The sequence below is a fragment of the Vidua macroura genome, chromosome 1 (assembly GCF_024509145.1).
Source record: "Vidua macroura isolate BioBank_ID:100142 chromosome 1, ASM2450914v1, whole genome shotgun sequence".
NCBI classification, from domain to species: domain Eukaryota; kingdom Metazoa; phylum Chordata; class Aves; order Passeriformes; family Viduidae; genus Vidua; species Vidua macroura.
Window position 1 is genome coordinate 45,623,149 of NC_071571.1, and position 21,952 is coordinate 45,645,100.

Here is a 21,952-nt window from a genome sequence, read left to right on the forward strand (position 1 = left end):
TTTGTACATTCGACTGAACAAGGAGTTGTGGAAAGCTGGATAAACTCTGGTAGTGTGCTGAGTAATCCCTGGGAGCCATGGATCATTTTTAGCCAAGCAAGCATCAGCGTGAAGTCAAGATAGCATCTTTTAAAATACTCTGAAATTTTTTTCATAGGAGCTGTGCAAAAAGGCATGCAAACTTACACTAATGACTGTTATGAAACTTTCAATTAAGGCTGTCAAAAAAACCCAACCCTTAATTATTGTTTTAATATACAGTGCTAGTTTTTAATCACATTTCCCACACCACTTTCCCGGCGATATCTGGCACAGGACCAACAGAATCTCCTAAGCATTTGGTTTCTTCCCTGCTCCCGCACCAGCCTTCCCGGAGCACCGCACTTCGCTTGGACCTTTCTGAGGTTAAAAACTCCGCAAGGAAAATGAGGAAACGCAGAAGATTGTGACTACGCGATCCATTTCTGTGCATCGGGATATTTCCACAGCCTCCTGGAGGAGCTTTTGGCAGAAAGCGGGAGCTTTGGTTTTACCGCGAGGGTCAGCTTCTTGGACGGGACGGGACACTGGGATGCGGCGTGCCCAGTGGGTACCGCGTCCAGAGCGCTGCGCCTACTCCACGTGAAAGGCTTCTGTGGCTTTCCCGGCTGCACCCTCCGCTTTGCCACCAGGCAAGGGGAGCCCTCGCTGTGAGGTGCCGGTGCCGGCTGAGCGGGCGGGACACCAGCCCTGGGTAGCCGGCAGCTTCCCCGCGGCGGACGGACGGACGGAAGGCAGGCAGGAAGGCGGGGAGGAAGCGCGGCTCTGCGCAGGTGCGGGCGGGAGGCGGCGGGAATGGCGTCCGTGGTGCTGAGCGAGGCGGAGAAGCTGTACATCGTGCACGGCGTGCAGGTACCGGGCAGGGGGCCGGGCGGCAGGGAGCGAGTTAGGCTGGGGAGGGAGGGAGGGAGAAAGGGAGAAAGGAAGGAGCCCTCCACCGTTGTGTCTGGTGGCGAACCTCTGGAATAGTAATCATCACAGCACACCGAGCATCGGAACGGGAGGCAGGCTGAGAGCGGGGCGTGGATTTGTTTTCACAGAATCACATAATATGCTGACTTGGAAGGAGCCCACAAGGATCACCCACTCCTGGCCCTGCACAGAGCACCCGAAGAGTCACACTATGTGCTTGACAGCATTGTCCAAAGGCTTCTTGAGCTCTGTCAAGCTTGGTGTTGTGACCACTTCCCATGGGAGCCTTTTCCACTGCCCAGCCACCCTCTGGGTCAAAAATCTTTTCCCGATGTCCAAGCTAAGCCTCCCCTGACAAAACTTCAGGCCATTCCCTCAGGTCCTGTCACTGGTCACCACAGAGAAGAGATCAGTGCCTGCCCCTCCTCTTCCTCTCATGAGAAAGTTGTAGAGTGCAGTGAGGTCTCCCCGCAGTCTCTTCCAGGCCGAACAGACCAAGTGATATCGGCATCTCTTCAAACGACTTCCCCTCAAGGCCCTTCACCATCTTCATTGCCCTCCTTTGGATGCTTTCTAAGAGCTTAATGTCCTTCTGCCCCCATTTGTTCCTCTTTCCTTGCTCTTTCCTGGCTCTTCCTCAAGTTATTGCCATTGGATAGAGGTTTAGCCTGTAACTTAGTGAAGGAGCATGAGCGGACAAAGGAGGAAGAGTGAAGGGACCACCCAAAGATAGGAGAAGCCCCAAAGATAAAAGAACTGTATTCTTACTGAAATTTACTGAAAAACAACCTGTTCTTATGGGAATGAGCTGTAGAGTATCCGAGGATGCATAATACCTATTTATGGAATAAAAATGGAGAAAAGCATCTGGAAGGCTGGTGTATTATTTTTGTCTGCTGGGGTACTAATTACTGATGTAAAAGTACAGAACTTGCCTATCCAGGAAAGAGCTGGCTTGCATTAGGTAAAGTACCATTTAAAGCCAAGACCTTTACACTTTTGAAATCTGAAGCTTTCTTTTGGGAATTAGAGGGACTTGTGCAATTCATGTCTACCTGCAGATTGCTTGTTACAAGCTCTACATAAATGAGATATAAATTAAAAAGTATAATTGGTTCTTTTGTATTCCATGGTGAAACTACAAGTTATTGCTTTTATATCCTTTCTACTGCTGCATTTGGTATACAAGAAGGAAAGTTTATAGTCACAGTTTTTTGTTTGTGGTGGGGTTTTTTTGGTTTTTTGTTTTGTTTTGTTTTTACTTTTCATTACTGATTCCCTCAGCAATATATTGGTTGTCATACTTAGGAAGACCTTCGTGTAGATGGTCGAGGCTGTGAAGACTACAGATGTGCAGAAGTAGAAACAGATGTTGTATCAAACACAAGTGGATCTGCAAGAGTAAAGCTGGTAGGTAAATTTTTTAGGGATAGGGTACCTTGCTGATGAAATTGCTTGTTCATGTGACTAGTTAATCTGATGCTATTTGTAGATAGGTTTGTGTGTGTAATAACATGTATGTGTATAGCAGTAACTGAAACTATGGGATACGGAAATAATGGCAGGATATATAATTACTTCAGGCTGGCTTGAGCTGGATTTACTGTAAAGTGACTGGACAGCCTTCAGTCTGAACTAATTTAACATTTAATCTTGAAAACTGAAGTCACTGTTGTGCCTAGTTTCTGGGAGGGGCAAAAATTTCTATTTCTTTAAAATGATGAAAAACTACTTCTGACATGTTGACTGTGAAGAAGATAAATGTACTGCGCACCATTATGAAGGTTCTGCAGAAGGAGCTGTTTAGAGAACCAAAATGACAGAAGTAGTCTTGGATATGAAGAATCTTTTTAACCTAAAGGTAGGTAATATGTATGGTAATTGTTGGAAGAATCTTCTTATACTTAATATTGTCCTTCTAAAACCTTTTGGTTTTTTTTTTTTTATGTTATTTTAAGTTCATTCTGATAGAATGATCAGATAACTGAAAGGTAGAAATGTCAGCTTACCATAGACATTTAAATTAAATACATAGTTCTATAATTATAATTCCAGTTGTCTGATGTGTTTTTGTTTTAATAGGGAGAAACTGATATCTTGGTAGGCATAAAAGCTGAAATGGGGACACCGAAGCTGGAGAAGCCAGATGAAGGTTACCTGGAATTTTTTGTTGACTGGTTAGTATACTAGAAAATAATGAAATAGATCTAATATTTGGAATAAATTACTAATCAGGTCTTGCTATTCTTCAAAAGTTTATGCCTTCATTCCACTAACCTCCTCTAGGGGTTTGAGTAAGAGAAACAAGTTATTCTACTGTTTCAGTAGCAGTGAATGTTGAGGAATTTTCTGCTGGTCCTGCAAATCCAAAAGAAGCAAATCAGCAGGAGTTAAAGAATGAAAACCGGTTAAATAAAACAATCCCAAATTACATAGCATCACTGCAGCTGGAAAAGGGTAATGGTTCAAGAACACACGTTTGGAACCGGACATCATGGTTAAAATGTCTAACTGTTGTTTTTACCAAGATAAAATAGAGAAAATCTCTTTCAAAAAAATAAGTTGGAAGAAAATAATTGACCAATACATACTGTACTTCAACTATACTTAAAGGTTTGATTACTTTGTCTGTGAAAACAGTGGAAAATGTTTGACATGTGTTTAGTACGATTTTTTTTTGTTGTTTAAAAAAAGAAAAAAACCCAAATGTAAATTTCAGATGCAAAAACTAATTAGAAATTTTAGTTATATATTTATCACTGAATCCATCTTTCATTAACTAAAAGGGTGTTGGGTGTTTATTTTAAATCAGATTTCTTGTGTTTTGCTACAAATGGACTGTTATTTATCCTTACACTCTTCATAGTGTTTGAATTATGGAAGAAGCGAGGAGAAAACTGAGAACTCTTGTTTTCAGGTTGCTCTGAGATAGCACAGCGACATCTCAGTGTTAGTCTAAATTGTCGGCAGCCTGAGACTATAGTATCCATGTCTTGCAGACTTACCCAAAACTGTTCTTTATGATCTAAATTGCTTTGGGGACCTCTCATAAAAGCCTTGGCATTGTCAAGTTGGCTGCTTTACATGTGGCATCTCTTTTCATTTTTATTAAAAACAAAAAAATGTTGCTACTCTGACATTAAACCAATATACCACTGTTAAAGCTAAGGTATGAGAGCTTTCCATCAGTATGTTCTACTTAACTGTGGAAACTTACGCTTTAAAAAAGGAAAGCACTCACCTGTGAATTGACATTTTATTTACAATTACTGTTCAAAAAATATCAGATGGGAAGATGATCTTGAATGTGGTCCTGTTGTTAGAACTCCTCTATGAAGTGTCTTAAATGGTACATGTTTACTGTTTTGGGTTTTTCTTCTGGTTGTCTCTATATGAAGAAAGCCCACTGGCAGCAGGGACTTTTCCTTCCTAAAAAAAGTGGTCTGTGGACATGTGGCAATTCTGTGACACTTCTTGTGTATGGAAATAGATATTAGAAAAACTTCAACTCATTAGATTCATGTTCAGTTGTATTTTCTGTTACCTCTGCTTCAAGGGATGGGAGGGAGATGTGCATCAATCTTGTGGGAATTGGATTTAGTCAGTTCAGGAAATAAGTAATCTTTAATTTCTGTGACAACAGGATCCAAGGGCCTGAACTTTAGCGGATTGTAGTCACTCGTCACATGCTTGTGGGACAGGGAAAGGTGTTCTTTAGCTTCCAGAAAGGCCCCAAAGACAAAAAGTGGAGGCGGCTTGCCTCTGTCAAGAGGAATGAGCTGCTGTCAGTACCCTGATGCTTTGCCAGACTGCCACTGGGTGGTAGTAACTGAGCATAATTCAATACCCTGAATCTTCTGGTGAAGTTCCTGTGTGTTCTATTTGGCTTTTATATTGTTGAAGCTAATAATAAAATCTCAGACTGCAGTGATTACTGTCTTAAAATGCTTATTTCTCAAAATTGATGAAAATAATTATTTGCTGGATCACGTGTATAATTCTCTGCTCCAAACTTCTATTTCTCTTTATTCTGCTCTGAGTCCTTTACATGAAATCTGAGGAGCACACTTAGTCCCATTTTGAGACAGACTTTAATGTGAATCTCTGGAGGGGATGATTTTTGGGGCACTGATTTGTGATCCTAGAAATTAATTATCATTAAACAAGTCTATGTCCTAATATGTGTGGTATTCTTACTGCCTTTCATCACCGGAGAAGACATTCATCCTGGCCCTTGATGCTGAAAGACTGCTTTGTCTGCTTGTCTCACATTTGAGTTTTGTGGCTGATCTGATTTATCACTTTCAAACTGTAAGAAATAGAAACAACAAGAAAAGCAGACATCTGAATTCCTTGAATGCATCAGATTTTGTTTGTGGAATGAGGGAAGCAAGGAATGTATTTGTCCAGATCTGACCAGCTGTAGATTAGAGTATATTAATGGCCTGAGCAGTAAGTGAGAAATGTTTAACTGTTGCAACAGAAAGATTTTGACTGACAACAGGAGTTTGAAATTCAGCAGAGATCTGTGGTAGAAGCATCATTGTGCTTTAAGAGGAATCTCAGATTGTTAGGCAATGTGACACTGCAATGATTTTAATAGTCTTGAAAGTTACATGCTGCTTGGGCATAGAAATTCTGTACCACTACTAAGTTCTTTCTGTGCTCCATAAGCCAAGTTTTTTTGTCATTTACTAGTTTGCCAAGACATCCTCTTTCCAAATTTTGCCCAGTATAAATTACTGCAGTAATCTGTAGGCATTAGGTGGCAGTATTTATCAAATAGTTGTAATAATATCCTGCTAGCCTTTCTTCTTTATTTCACTTTGATTGCAAGGAAATGAAGTGTTAAAATGATAATGGAATTAAGATGCAGTGAAATGTACAGTGATATTCCAATTGAGTCTTAGGTTCTTTCTACTCACTGTCAAAGAAAGCATCCACTTGTAATCAAAAAATACAACATTTGATAAAACTTTGTGTTTAGAAATAATAATGAGGCATAGATTGAAGTTTGCATAATTCTTGCAACTTGCCATAGGGATCATAATGCTTGCATAACTATAGCTTAAACAGAATGATCTTGTTAACGTGCATAAAAGCTGCTTCCATGGATAAGTGCTTGTTGAATACAACCTGAAGACTCTGACTCAGCACTAAGTTATACTTAGATAAGATCCTATCTCATAAAATTAGTGTCTAATAACCCTGAATGATACTGTGTGTCACACTTGCAATGCTTATTCGTGTGGCAAATATGTTTGGAAGCGTAGATCACTGCTTAATTGGCAGTAATGTTTCTTTGTATTTTTAAGCATGTATACTGCTGTCTGTTTCTAGTAGAAGCAAATAACTTCTATGAAATCCAGTAGTTCTTCCTGGCATTCTGAGTTTTCATCAACTCTCCAGAAGAACAAGTTGGGAGAGTTACTGTGAAGTAAGGATAATAGTAGATAATTATATGTAAGCTTATAGATTCTGCAGTATTATTGGCACAGCTCACTTGACGGTTCAAGTCACACCTTGATAATGTGGATCTTTAGTTGTTTGCATTTTTTTTTTTAAGGTGAAGGGATTATATTCCAAGACATAGTTTTCTGCTGTATTTTTATATTCCTGGTGTGCTAAGATTTTGTATCATCATATAGATGCAGAACATACATGAGAAACTTGCCCTGTGATATGCCCCACTAGGAGAATACAGGGTATGGCCATTGCAGATTTTGAACAGATCTAAACTACTTCTGTGTAACCACTTCCTTTGATATGTTCTCTAATGAGGAATTAATTTGGTGGAGGTCTGACTGATTCATTTTAAAATAAGATTTGCAATGCTGCTACAGGTCCACTGCTTGAGAATATTCTTGCCCTCTCTATAAACCAGAGGCTGGGTTTGGAATCTTTGCTCCTTATGTTGCTGTATATGCATCTCTTTTCTGCTCTATTTTATTGTTCTCTGGAGGCAGGGCATTTTTTGTTTGGTTTGGGGTGGATTTTGTTTGGTTAGATTGGTTTGGCTTTTGTTTGTTTAGAGGGGTTTTTGAGTGTTGTTTTTTTGTGGTTTGTTTTAGTTTGGTTTTGGGTTTGTTTTTTTGGTTTCTTTTTTTGGGGGGGGCTTGTTATGGTTTGGTTTGGGGTTTTTTTTTGTTGGCTGGTTGGTTTGTTTTTTTGGTTTTTTTTGGGTTTTTGTTTTGTTTTGTTTTTTTTTGTTTGTTTTGGTTTGGTTTTTTGGGTTTTTTGTTTGGTTTTTTTTTGGTTTTTTTTTGTTTTTTTGTTTGTTTTTTTGTTTTGTTTTTTGGGTTTTTTTTGTTTTGTTTTGTTTTTTTTGTTTTGTTTTGGTTTGGTTTTTTTGTTTGTTTTTGTTTGTTTGTTTTTGCCTATTTTCTTTCATTGTTAGAAGTTTCTTAGCTGTGTACCAGGCTCCAGCAGCCAAGGACTTTCTTGCATGGATGCTCATAAATAGTTTGTTACATTGGAATCAGGGAAGTGAAGACCACACACTTTGTCAGATCCCTTCTAGAAGAGATGTTTAGTTGCTGTCCTCCATAAGCTGCAGAGAGTAATGACATGCTTTCTTTAAAGTGCTTGATAGAAGACAATATGCTCAGTAAAGAAATTACCAATTAAGGTCAAGCAGTCACGTTACTTACAAGGAATTAGTATTCTACTTGTCATATCATCATATCTTTCTCTTCTTAGCCAGTCTCTTACTAATTTAACATTCAACTCTCACTAGGCTGTCTTGGTAGCTGTGGTGAACTTAATACAGATGTCCCACTTTTTGTTTTTTTAAAGAGTTGAGGTGATAGAAGGTGACAGTTCTTAAGAAATAATCTCTGAGATAATTCACCAAATTTTACTTTAATTATAACTGGGGAACTGAAGATAGTAGTGGGATTTAGTTAGTATTAGTATTTGTAACAAAATGTCAGTATATTATCTGCATCACAACCTTCTCTTATGCAAAATGGAAATAATTCTTTTGCAGATAGGATGCTTATTCTTGTACAAATAAATCCTTAGATACTTCTAATGCTTTATATTTAAGAAATATTCTTTGGCTATTTGCTGTTTCACAAGTGAAAGTATTCTTTTCTTTCTTTATCTAGTTCTTCAAATTCTCCTGAGTTGGAAGGCCGGGGAGGAGAAGAACTTGGCACAGATATTGCAAATACACTATACAGAGTATTCAGCTGCGAGAACAGTGTAGACTTGAAATCCCTTTGTATTAATCCCAAAGAGCACTGCTGGGTTCTCTATGTGGATGTATTGGTAAGTACAGGAGTGAAAACTACAATTCAGCAAAATGTTTCTAAGGCAGAGACTGATTTAGCATAACCTTCTGTATTTTCTTGTTTAAAAAAAAGCTTGTCATTATGTGATATAATGTATCACAGCATGGATGCAAGTTTTCTTGTGAATCTACTTATAGTAGTTAATCAGTAATTTCAGCTTGCTCTTTTTCTACTCTTCTTGATGCTGCAGTTCCACTGCAGAACTAATAAAACATTGAATACTCCAAATCTGTCTCAGATAACAATCAGTGATCTTATACTGACAAGAAATAGCCACTAAAGAAGGGTAAACCTCTTTTCCAAGCTAGATGTAACAACAAATATATTGTTCAAGTGAATGTAAATTATTATGGGTGTATGTTAGCCCTAACAGAACTATCCATCTGCCTGGTTCTTTGTACTCTTATCACTACTAATTCACTAAAGTAAAATAGAACCTTTTTTGGCAAAAGCTAGGTTTAGCCTAGGTGCTTTTTGATGAAACTTGCATACGTGTATTAAATATAGAAGATAAACTGAATATTTGTTCCCATGACAATCATGGACGCTGAATTTTATGCGTACAAATCTGATGCATGCAGCAGCTCAATTTCAAAATATGCTGCATTTAAAGCACTCTGTCATGGGAATTTCAATGGAAGTTTGCCAGTCAGACTCTCCTGAGTGTTATTTCCAATTCTTATTGATCCAAAGTTGAGTTTCTGTTTATCAAATTTGGAAGTGAAAATATGTTAAGGGATATTAGAGCAATCTGTTAGGATCTCTGAAATAATGTGCAAAACATTAAGCTGTACGGCCAAGAAATTAAATACAGGGTTTTGTTGAACAATACAGGAACATTTAGACTAAGACCTACATAAATGTGAAAATTAGTTCACTAGTTACTTTCAAAGCAGTAGCATTAGCCTAATTATAGTAGATACGGTACAACAGTCCAGCTACAAAATGATGGAATATGTACCTCTGCTGAGTGCTTTAACAGCCCAAGTCACTGGCTTACTGCAGCTTGGTGAGGTTTAATGGAGAATGAAGTGTTAGTTCTGAGAAATCACACTGGGCCCTTTAGTTACTAGGTAATTACAAGCAGAGGTAAAGAATATTAAATGCTGTGCTTATTTAAGCAACATGATGCTTAACGTTGCATAGGCACTGCATAAACAAAGACTTTCATAAAGCAGTCTGCTTCTCTGTGTTTGTGTATGTATATATATATGTATTCATACATACACACACTGTTCTGTATAGCTTTTGTTTGAGATATAGCTGGTTGTTATCTGATTCTTCCTGGCCAGATTTGTTGATTGTCCACAGTTACAGAGAAAAACAGCCTCCGTGATTTCTTGCTACTAATTGTATGAACATCAGGGCATCAAGGCATCACTATGTCAAGTGAGGAATTTTACATTTAGCTCTTTTTACAGTGCCAATAAAAAAATCTATTGCAGGTTCATAATTACGACTCTAAACTTGATGGGTCTTTTTAATGTTATATTCTGCAGGGATTTTTTGTGTGAGCCGTTGAAGAGCTGTTGGTACAGTTAGAACAAGATACTGTTAACATTTCTTTCTTATTCTGTTCTATCCCTACCTTTTTTTTTCCACCTCAGTCCTCTGTATTTTCACTTTTTTGACATACTTGTAATATTTCCTTTTCCAAGCAGTAAACATGTATATTACATGTGGTAGTGTAGGTTCTTGACACCTACAGATTTTCCTGAAGCTGCTGTTGCTGAATCATTCCTATAGAATTCTACTTCTTATAGTGTGTGGTGTAAGGATGACACTTGGGCTAAATATAAGGAGCAACTCATATTATTCGTCACTGGAGGGAGACAGATTCTGAGTATAAAAACAACATTCATAGAGGGTCCTTTGGGTGATATTTTCCTTCAGAATGCCTGGAAATTCTTTACATTGATCTTTGTGTTGCTCAGTCAAATTGGAGGGAAAATAAACCTTAAATCCATCGTAAGGTTGAAAATACTGGTACCTTGCAGTCAGGTATGAAGGTACTTGTCTGGAAGTCCCTCATTCCAAAAGACAAAGATCCAGAAAGAATGTTATGAGCCTGGAAATACTCCATTGCTACACAATTTTACCACATGCAGTTTGATTGAAACACCTATATTCAGCTCCTGTGTGTAAACAAAATTTGACACATGCAGCTTCAAAAGAGAAAGTAGTGTGTTTTGCAGTCGTGCAAAAGCTTTATCAATTAAAAACATCTCTCAAATATTTTCTAGTGGTCAGTGTACTTGGGACATGCTATAATTCTGTACAATCAGACTGGAAAAAAATAACTTGAGCCATGCACACCACAAAGATGCACACATGGGCAAACTGAGATACATGTGTCAAAGGTGGAGAATATATACCTTGACCTTTTAGAGTATATTCATTCTCTTTTAATAATGGAAGGCGTTCCACTTCCAAATAGTAGCTTATCAACATGGAGTACCACAAAGGCCTGTTCTCACCCTCTCTGTGTTTCCCTCAATTTCTTCCTTTTCTAAGCAAGCCATTGATGTCAGAAATAAGAAGCTTTTAGGCAATTTTGAGTGGGTTTTGATATATATGTATAGTCTTCTCCCCATAATTTGCCCCAGCAGCCTGCTGGGCTAAGAAGGAGAATCAAAGTGTGCAATCTCTTATCATTCCCAATCCAGTCACAGTAGGGTGTGTGTCAGGAGGACAGGGTGCATTAGTTTCTCTTGAAATTTCTGCAGTTCACTAATGAGCACCTTCCAGGATTTTTTCATGTTTTCTATTTCTCCCTCCTCTGCCCCCAGTCTGATTAAAAAGAAGGTAGGAATCTCTACTTTTGGAGGAAAAGCTTTTCTGAATAAGGTGAAGTTTACAGTTAGACAGTCATATGTTATCTTCTCTTTCCCATAACATTTTCACTTGCATATGAGTAAATTAAAAGCAGAAAAGACCTCTCTGCTTGCCATAACTCACAATTGTGCAGACTTTCTTAGTCTTAAAAATAACTAAATAAACGGGGAGGATGTCAGTACAAGGTGCTTGATCTGAGAAAAGGGTCCATTTCTTTGTGGAGGAATTGTTGCACCATGCTCTGTGCAGGCAGTGTTCCTTGCCTCTAGGAGACACTGTAGTACAGATAAGGCTTTAGAACAGCAGCCTGAACACAAGCCTAGCAACGGTGCAGGCACATCCCATTACTGTGTTTTAATAACAAAGATATTGTGGGGCTTATTGTGTTATCGAGTAAAATCCAATAATGACTGAAAGGGGCAAGTTAACCTCTCTGTATCCAGCAGCTGCTTGCAAAGAAATAATCTGATCACCTTTGTATTTAGCTTTCTATCCCAACTTTTTGTCATTCTTTTTACACTATTCAGTCTGTCTTCATAAAAAGTAACTGCCTTTATAGAATATCTCGTTTATGATTTACTCCCTGTGCAGGAGTTTATCTCATTTTTAAATAAATTTTGAAGAACAGTTAATGTAATCAGGATTGCAAAACATGTTTTGCTCTCATCATACAGCATGGATTGATGTCACAGAGAAGCATCCATATTTTCTTGCTGAAGTCGTTCCAAATGCCTGCTCTGTGTGTGTGTCCTCAGGAAACAGTACTGGCAGCTGAGAGCTGAGCTTGTCAGAGAAGTGACAGTAGGCTATGCACAGACACATCTCTGACTTGCCTGGCAGCCTGCAGAAGGTATTCATGGTTTGGGGAGCCCTTCCTTTTTACCTTGTATGCAGTGCTGCTTTTCCCTTTGACTGTTGTTCTCCTGATCTTCATGGGAAGAAGCTGAGCTAGGCTGCCTCCACACACTTTACTTGTTGATAGCACTCAGTTGAAAAAGACTTTGACATCAGGCTCTCCTTGGATCCCTTTCAGCTATGAGACAAACCTGACAATGACTCTTTCCTATAAAGAGAATAAATCATGATGTGCCTTCATAATTACACCTTATATAACTTGCTTTCCATACCATGTTCTCAGTGACAGTGTGTGTTTCTTCTGTGAAAGCAATTCTCCCTGTTGGTTTTGTCCATCTGATATTTTAAAAGGACTCATCTTTGAAATGAAATATAGAAATTTGATTGGCTTAATTTTAACACTAAAGAATTAATGTGATGAGTTTATAAAGGGTATTCTGGCCATAGTCTAGTTCAGAACCTTAACACAAGAAGATTAAGAACAGAGGTAGTTTCATTTCAGGTTCTATTATTAAATTTTATCATTAATTTTATTATGAAGTGCATTAACTCTTCTATTTTGCATGTATAATACAGTTAGCTGAAATCTTAATTTCCTATCTGTTTCTTTTCTTAGATAGGCTTTAAAGACAACTTTGTTTTTTAAAAACCTGTTCTGGTAATTAATTTTCTTCCTTTTCAAGTAGGTTTAAATAAAATAAAGGCTTCATTTAAATACACTAGCCTGATTTTCTTTTAAAGATATTCTTCTTTTCCTCTCCAGTTATTGGAATGTGGTGGGAACATCTTTGATGCAATCTCTATCGCAGTGAAGGCAGCACTCTTTAACACAAGGTAAATCACAGATCTTATTTCATGTGGGTAGAAGTGGCATGGGAAGTGGAAGAGACACATTCTCTGTGAGCAAAACATTTTTAATGCTTAATTATTTAAATAAATTCCCAAGACAGCTTGCATTCAGATATAAGGCACTCATTTGCATGCAAGTACCATGAACGAATGTTATTTTAATTCAGTTTCTAATGATCAAGTGTCATATTGCATGTTATGCACAATCATGTTCACAATATAACTTTTGTTGTAGCCAGATGCACAAAAGTAGTGTTGACCATATGGTTTTGTTGCAAGTATTTGGAGGCCTTGGTGTTGATGCCTTGTGGGTTTGAAATAAGAAGTATTTACTTATATGTGATGCTCCTGAATAAGAAGCCCTCTATTAGTGTGACTACTGATTTGTAATTAGCTCTGGTTTTCCACTTTTGATTTTGTTCTCATTAACTGTCAGCCTAGAGTTCTTTTTAAAACCAGAGGAAAGAGGAAAAAAGTGGTAGTGAGAGATTGTGGGGAGGGGAAAATTATGTGTCTTCTAAAGAACTTTGCTCCATGCATTTTAATTCAAAGAATGGAAAAACAAGATCTAGTAGAATGAATGATGCAAGTCTTCTCTGTGTGTTTTTAATAAGACTGACTACTATTTTTTCTATTGTTTTTATCTGTAGGTGAAAGTGAATACAGAGTTTTGTAGCACCTTTGAGAAAAACAACCTAGTGAATAGCTTTGCTAAGAAACTTACATGGCAAAAATAGCTGGTAGAGGTGCGAAACCTAGACTCCTACTAGCATAAATGTTTTAAAAGTGGATCTCAAATTGTTCTTTAGCATTAATTAGAGATCTGCTAAAGTCACTAGTGTAGTTCTGTCTTACTTATCAGGGAATCAAGGCACAGTATTAGATCTGGAAAAGTACGTGCAAAAAGAGGAAACTAAGCTTTTAAAGACAGGCAGTATATATAAAGGTTATAAACACTTTAAAAGGGATAAGGGGAGACTTATCCATCTGAGACTAGAAATTGTATGTGTTGCTGAGAAATTTCTCATATTAATCAAGTTCTCAGCAGTAACTTTTAACAGCAGATTGTTTTTATAACATTATGAGATACTTTTAGAAATATAATGGCTCACAAAGGAGTTGGCAGTACAGTAAAAAAGAAGAAATGCTTGTATTTCTGTGTGTGAGTTGCCAGGATGCAAGTCATATAGTTAAAACAGTTACTACCATGTGAGTTGTTTTGCAGATCCACAGCTCATACTATATTTATAAGATAGCTAGGTCTTTTTTTCTTACTTTAACCAGAATAAAGAGAGGCAATCATATAAAAAGGAGTGAATTAAATAAATGAATAAAAGAACATGGACAGCATGATGGAGGGTGTAATTATTTTAATGTTTCTTACTTATTTTTATTTCTCTGACAACTGTGTGCTTTATATAATCTTTAAGCTGCAGGCAAACATTGCAAGTCTTGTTGAAGTTGAGTATCATTTCAAAATGTGGTACAGTATGACACTGCCTGTTGATTTTTTTACCTTTGAAAACCATATCTTGTTGATTTGAGCAGGGAACGACAGGAATACAAGCTCAGAAAGTCAAGAGGTGAAATTCAAAGTGAAAACCTGTTGTCCTCATTCACTTTTTTCTCTCCATTTCCTTTTGTAGCTACTGGGTTTTCTTTGGATTGACACAAGGTTGTTTAAGAGTAGCTGCCTGTTCTCTATAAAGTATTATTCTCCAAACAAGAAAATATGTCAGTTTTAAGATTGCTTCAGATTAAGTGTTCTGAACTGTGTTTGACATGTGTCCCCTCTTTGACTCTTATTTGCTTTTCCTTCTTTGTTTACAACCAAGTTTTTGTTCTGTTTTCAGATCTTTGCGAGCCTTGACTAGAGCATTGGAACAAAGAGCAGGGAGCTCAAGCTGCTGTTGTTTCTTTGAAGCTACAAAATTTTAGATAGTCAGGCATTTGAAAACTTCAGCTTCAATTTAAAATCTTGCTCTAAGCATTTTTGTAATATCTGTGGACACATCTTGCTTTAGAGCTAAGTAAATCCAACATCACAACTTAAGGAATTTTGCTCAAGACTTACGGGATTTAAATCCTTTGAATGCCTGACCTGACTTGTTCTCTCCCCTTCAGGCTTGGAACAATGACAATAGAACTGGTTTAGGGGAAATATTTACTCCTCGCAGTTTTGTATTGTTCATTGAGTTCTAAAAGCTACCATCAAGATCACGTGCACAAGATAGCAGATACCAGGCTTCTTCTTACCCGTGCCTCCCAGATGTTTAAGGATGGATTTATTAATGATGGAAGTAGCTATTAAAAATGTGCAGTTAGCTACTGTGTCAGGACATTAAACTCAGTCCTGTGGAATGTGCCTACTTACAACAGAGGCTGCAGAAAATAGTTAGAAGTTAGGCAAGTTACAAAAACAACAAAGTTTGTAACACAACAGCCTTGCAGATACCAAGGTTTTTGCTGCACAGCGTGGTAGAGGCAGAACTGATGCCTGCTTGGAAGGGTGGGACTGCTTTTGCATTTTTGAAATCTGGGTCACAAAGAGCACTGTTTGTTACCTGACTGAGTCTTGCTGTACAGATCTCTACCCTTTTAGTTGCAGGAATCAAAATAGAAAAATGAAAGTTGCAAAGTAAACATGTACAGCTACATCTTAAGATAAATCTTCACAAGCTGAGAGAGGAAATCTACAGTGTTCCAGAGAAGCTTTGTGCTACATTCACTTTGCATAGTTTTTGTGACCATAAATCCCCTTTTTATGCAACTGTGATGCTTGTGTCTGATCTTTTTGCCTTTGCAGTATTTCTAATTTACACCTCTCTCATCTGTTCTTGGCCAAAAAAGCTCCTTGCAGGCATTTTTCAGATATTAATTCTGGCGAGTTTTTCTTGCAGACAAACACTGCTCTGGTTTCAAAGCTATTTTAGGTTGGAGTTAAAAGTTGCTTAATCTCACAGATTTTCTTAAAATCTTGCTTTGTTTTTTGAACACTACTCTGGCACATACACCTCTTCCTTGACTAGGCTGTTGTCCAGTGTTGCCCATTGTCATGTGTAGTAACTTGAGGGTTAGTCACCTTGTGACTTTATGCCATCAACTCTAATGGAATATTTTAAACTTGAAAATAGTCTTTGATGTGTTTCTAATGAGTTGAAAACATTTGGATTTTCAGTTCTGGAAGAAGTGCACATCACAATTGTTCTGCTTACTCAAAGTCTTTGTTTTGGGTTGGCTCAGGCCAGTGTGCTTGTAGGGAATTTGTTGTCACTGGAGGAGGGTTAGCTGTTTCGAAATACTTGCCACTATGACTTTTAGCCCCAAATAACTAAAATACTCTTCCAAGGATCAATCAAAATCACTTTGTGTTGGTGGGGGGAAATGTTCATTAAACGAGTCCATATCTCCTCTTTTAAAAGAAGATACTTGTTACAGAGGGCATAAAAGAATGTAACCTCCAGAGTCTAGTTATAAAACACAATGCTACTGTAAAAGCACTAACATAAAACCAGATTGTGGCTACTGAAGTTAGCTGTCCTGGGACATCTTGAAATACTTTGTTTTCAAGTGCAAATGTGTGAAAGAGAGAGTAGTGTGGGTGAGCTCTGTGTGTGTTTTACTGGCCAGTAATGCCAAGTCTCTCAGTCAGTACTTCATCCTAGCAGGCACCTGGATAAATGAGGGTGTATAAGATGCTGACATTTTTGGCAGCTTGAGATACCATCTTCTACTAAATTATTTTAAATTACTTTATTCACTATGCTAAGGAAACTGCCTTAAATCATCCTGTAAAACTTCCATTAGATGGCTATCACAAATACAATGTATGTGCAACTGATAAGGAGCCTGTCTAGATCATTTGTGAGAGAGCTCATCATTCACAACTGGGAAGAAAGCATTTTTTGGATTTCTGCCTGGGTTTTCATCACTGCTTCTTCCTGATGTCTGTATATCTGTCCTTAGAACAGCAGAGTATCTTGCCAATCTTCTCATCTTGCTAGAGAAAGGACTTTACTAATGTCACCTTTTCTCTTCACCCCAAATCTCTTTAGTTGGTCCTATTCTTTCTTGAACAGCTTTACTACTTGTATTTGCTACTGATGTCACACCTTTGCCAAGCAATGCAACTGATGTAATGCTGGCAACTTTGCTGCTGTCTGCAAGGTTGGGCACCACAGAACAAAAGGATTCAGTCTTGGTAATTTGTCTCCTGTACATCTGTGACATTCTGGTACATACAAAGAATTGTTCAGAACTGATTTGTATAAGTTCCAAACTAATTTCTCCCCATGTAATAGTGTAAAGAACAGCTCAAATTTTAACTGTTTGAATGATGTAAATATGATGATCTTGACTTAAATATCTTCCCACTTACAGTGTTTTCTTTGTAGTCTCAGGGAGTGAGTTGATAATACTTTGATCGCATTCTGTACTGTTCTGCTAAACATTTTGCCTCATTTAGAAGAACAGCGACTTCCTGGAGTTGTGACTGTATAACAGCTGTATTTGTTATGTGTTCTGGCAATGACTCTGCACCTTTTGTTTCCACAGAATACCCAAAGTGCGTGTTCTGGAGGATGAAGAAGGCACCAAAGAGATTGAGCTGTCTGATGACCCTTATGATTGTATTCGACTCAACGTAAATGAGGTGCCCTGTATTGTCACACTAAGCAAAGTAAGCCCGACAGATTTCTGCCTTTCTGCCTAGAGACTCCAGTTCCTGTTAATTTCACCTGCCATTTACTTTTTTCCCTAGAGATAAAATTAGAGTTACAGAAATAGCCAGTGTCCTCTATGTATATTTTTTTTTGTCTTTGGCATCCTAATTAGGGATTTTTACTGAATAACGGAGTTCCTTGTACCTCTGACTTGTAGGTTTCTACCTGATGCATTCTTAAAATGCATCTTCTTGCATGCAGAGGAGTTGTTTATTATTTTTCATCTGTTCCTTGCTTAAGATCCAGAGCAGCAGATATGTCAGTATGTTAAAACCAGAGGTCACTGTGTTCAGGAGTGCAGGTTGTGTGATCTGCCTGGAGTTAGTTACATGCTGAGTATTTGTTCCTGAGGACAGAACTCCATTTTCATGGGTGCAATACCATCCCTTTCCATTCAAACATATTTTTGTCTTCCATATATAGCATACAGCTAACACAGTTGATTTTATGAGTGCTGCATTTTCCATTCCAAGTGTTAGTGGTTGGCTTAGGTACCTGAAAATTTGGTTGGCATTTCTTCTAAGCAAATTGCATAAATAGTAGAGGGGCCATTGCTGAAATGAGGGCTCACCTGAGTCTTGGGATGTGTAATTTACAGGTAAAGGGGAGCAAAGTCTATGCTTAGAGTTGCAGGGAAAGGTGAATATGGAATTTCATACAGATGAAAGGATGGTAGAAAGGAAAACAGTATGAAATAGTGACATGCTTATCTCACCTCTGTTGTTTATGTACCCATAATTTGGGGTCAGAGGCTGTTTAAATCCTGTGCTTTTAAGTGAGTCTCTGACTATTTCCAAAGGCCACATGATTTTAGGATGGGAGGATATAGATAAGTAACAAAGCCACCACTCACAGTTTGATTTCTCAATGGGGGAGCTTTGAGAACTGCAAATTAATGCATTGTTTTGTCACTAACTTGCAGATTGGATATAGGCACGTGGTGGATGCTACCCTTCAGGAAGAAGCCTGTTCTTTGGCAAGCCTGCTTATTTCAGTGACCAGTAAAGGTGCCATCACTTCTATGAAGAAGGTGGGGAAAGGTAGCCTGGATCCTGAGAGTATTTTTGAAATGATGGAGGTAAGGAGTGTTGAGCAGTTGACTCTTGGATGATACTGGATGAGCTGGAGCTTGGGTGTACAGAAAGCTTCAGTAAGTGCTTTTAGAGCAGAGACCTTGGTGCTTTGATTTGATGCACGAGGGACTTTGTGAAGGACACAGGCATTTTCTTTGAAACTGATTCTAATGTGAGTGGACACTGTCTAAAACTTCTAGATGCCTGAAATGTGTGGTACTTACATTTGTTTCAGGCAAGTACTTCACAGCTGTAAGACAATAAAGCTTAAGCTGAGAAACTTTTGAGAGTATTTTTAAAGAACACGTTCCCTCTTTTATTGTGTCTTTTAAAGACTGAAAGAGCAAAACTTCTATCATGGTAAAGTCCCTGTAAGAATAGAGAAGGTGTTTGGAATTGGTGGTGCGTGGTGTTCTAGCACAGCTCATTTGCTTTATGATAAATGTACTGTTCTCATTTTGCTGTTGTTTTTCTTTGCTTCCTTACTGAGTTTACACTCTGTCCCTACTTAATAAAAATACTAGTATCTGGATATTGTCCACATTCATATAAGATCCATTTTAAACCCTTCTCCAGGCTCTTCTTAAATCTGTTCTCCAGTGTAAATTCTCATGCCTGAGTTTGGCCTTGAGCATGAGATAGAAATGGGTTTTGAACTTGAAAGTCAGAATGAAAATTAGATCCTTCAGGCTGGCTCTGTTTCCTAGAGACACAGGGCTAATTTCTGCATGGCTCTAGTGAGGAATGCTGAAGTTGGAGCCAAGTTTGACAACAGTTGGTCTCAAGAGGGAATTACTGAGTATATGGCACTTGACTGCATCATGATTTCAACCCAGAGTGCTAATCCAGTGGTACCAGTGGGCTTTTTATTGGTGTTCAAACATGCCTTTCATCCCCCTTACCTGGGTAGAGAGAGATGTGTTATCTCTAATTCCTCTGCAGGAGTGAGAGATAAGACTGATCACAAAAAAAACCCAAGATGTTTTCTGTAAGGTCAGAGATTATCTGTTTGGTCCTTAAACTCAACATCCTGATTAGGATGTCAAGAAAAACAAAAAGGCCTGGGATTGCCCAGTGGAGGAGCTGAGTAACCTGTGTCTGACACCTCTATTCCCGAATGATTTCGCTGCAGGTCAGAGGATTTTTAGTTTTTCCTCACTGGTAGAGAACAGACATTCTTGGACATATCTCTTAGGAAGGGAGTTTCATGGGAAAGTTTTGGGAAGCTGCCAAAAGCTTTTTTTTTTTTTTTTTTTTTTTTTTTTACTGAGTTTATGATCCGATCCACTAGAGAGGCAAGCAGGAATACGATGGCAACAGTGTTGGGTCCATACCAAAGCTCTGCACAGTTCCCACTCACTTTGACCTGGGGTGAGGGATGTTGTCCTACATTTGAGGAGAAGAAAGTGTATCAGCCCTCTTGACTCTGGACTGCTGCAGTGATCTTTGTCCCAGTGCAGAACAGTTCTTGTTCCTGTGCACCCCCATTTATGTAGCTTTATTCATGGTGTCTGGTATTGACAGCTACCCTGCTGCATCAGAGCTCTTCCCAAATTTCCTTTGGTACCATTGGCCATATTCTGGCACTTGGCCCTTCAATTAAAAATGTAGTTTATTTTCAGGTTTATGCATGGTTTCAGTAATTGTCACCAGGAAGTGAAACAGAGTTTTGTGTCAGCTGTATGGCAGGCCTAGGCTTTGCTGCATAGATCAGGAGCCAATCAATTCATTTTAATATAATCTCCCTTTGGCTCTATAGGGATGAGTGGGCTTTTTATTTCTGTTTGCAGTCAGTATTTCAGGTCATTTAGAGAGACCTTAGGAAAGCTCCAATGAGCACCGCTGCCTTAAGATCTTTATTTCACCACTGCCCAATGTTTCCCTGCCCTGTAGCTTGCACAGTACGCTTGGGCATGTGGGACAAGTAGAGGTCAGTGCTGGAGCTAATCCCGTTGGGTTTTCACTGCTTGAGTTTATTTCTATAAAGAAAACTTTCTGTTAACTCCTTTATGGTCCTTGGACAGGACAGAATTACACATCATATGAAGGCCCTGCCCACAGAGTGATTTGATGTTGCAGCCAGCTTGCATTCTGGGCTTCTCTGGCCACAGGACAGGGTGTTCAGCTGGCCTGAATTCGCTCTGCTGATTCTGAGCACATTCAGAAGAGTCTACTGAACTTTCTGTTAGTAGCCTGCTCTGCTGGTCAGGTGTCTCTTGTCCTCTGGCAGCTAGAATATTGCTTCATGCTCTCTGTGCTGGCTAATTTGAATGTGTGCTTGTGTCTGATGTGAATCTAATTTGTATTCCTGCGTGATCCAGTGATGCACAGACCTGGTATTAATGACTGTGGAATGCTTGTCTGATGAATGAGAGCACTGGCTTTGTGTGTATGTTTTTCCAAAACTTAATCAAGTTAAAATGAAACTTTCACCAACATTATTTTTCTAAATTAAAAGCATATTTTATGATACCAGCTGGTGTATATGAATCATCAAAGGGAAAATATTTGTCAAAAGGAAGTGTTCCGTAAGAGTTGTCTTCCTGTAAATAAACACATGTCTCAGGTTTGTTTTACTTTCTTTGCTTTGCAGACAGGACAAAGAGTAGGCAAGTCACTTCACATAGCCCTTCAGAAGATTTTGGATGAAGAAGAAAATTTGGGGACTTCACGAGCAAAAGTTGGATTTCTAGGATGAGTTTTTATTAAATGTTCAAAACTGGTTTTAATTGATTTTGCAATATTGTCAGTTGGTATATAAAGAAAAGGTTGGGGTTTTTTTTGTTCCAGTAGAGTCATCCTCCTGGCTAAGAGGCTTTCAAAATGTTACTAAGCATAAAGAAAGCTACAGTTAAATACAAATAAGCAAATTTGAGGTGCTTTCCATACGGGTAACTGCTGGCACCCAAGAAGTGCAGCAGCAGCAGTTGATGCTGTTGCCTGGGAAGTGCTTGAGTCTGTTTTCCGGAGTGACTGGTGTACTTTCCACACAATTCTGTTTGCACGTGTTTCACTTCTGTAAACCAGCTGCTTTGTTCTAGAAGGCATATGGGGTTGTCTTCAGTGCAGCACAAATGAGAGCAGCACTAGGTGGAAAACTTCCTTCAAATTACCTTACTATTCTTTGAATAAAATGTGGTTAGATTTTACAATAAATACAACATGGTCACAAGTTCCCAATTCATATTTTAAACCAAGATTTGTCTACAACTACCTCACAAGGGGAAGCAGGGGGGTAGGCACTGAACTATTCTCTTAGGTGACCTCACAGGACTTGAGGGAAGAGCCTGAAGGTGTGTCAGGGAAGGTTTGGGTTGGATATCAGGAAAAGGTTCCTCACCCAGAGGGTGCCTGGGCACTGAAACAGGCTCTC

General features: G+C 38.6%; 1 protein-coding gene across 1 annotated transcript; it reads left to right on the plus strand.

The window, feature by feature from the left end:
* The first annotated feature begins 800 nt into the window (after nt 1-800).
* EXOSC7 (exosome component 7) lies at nt 801-21,751 on the plus strand. The gene is made up of 8 exons (XM_053984396.1): nt 801-891; nt 2,260-2,361; nt 3,034-3,128; nt 8,061-8,223; nt 12,700-12,770; nt 17,340-17,463; nt 18,429-18,584; nt 21,173-21,751. The coding sequence occupies exons 1-8, from the start codon at nt 835-837 to the stop codon at nt 21,275-21,277; spliced, it is 873 nt and encodes a 290-aa protein (XP_053840371.1). The 5' UTR covers nt 801-834; the 3' UTR covers nt 21,278-21,751.
* Nucleotides 21,752-21,952: the final 201 nt, after the last annotated feature.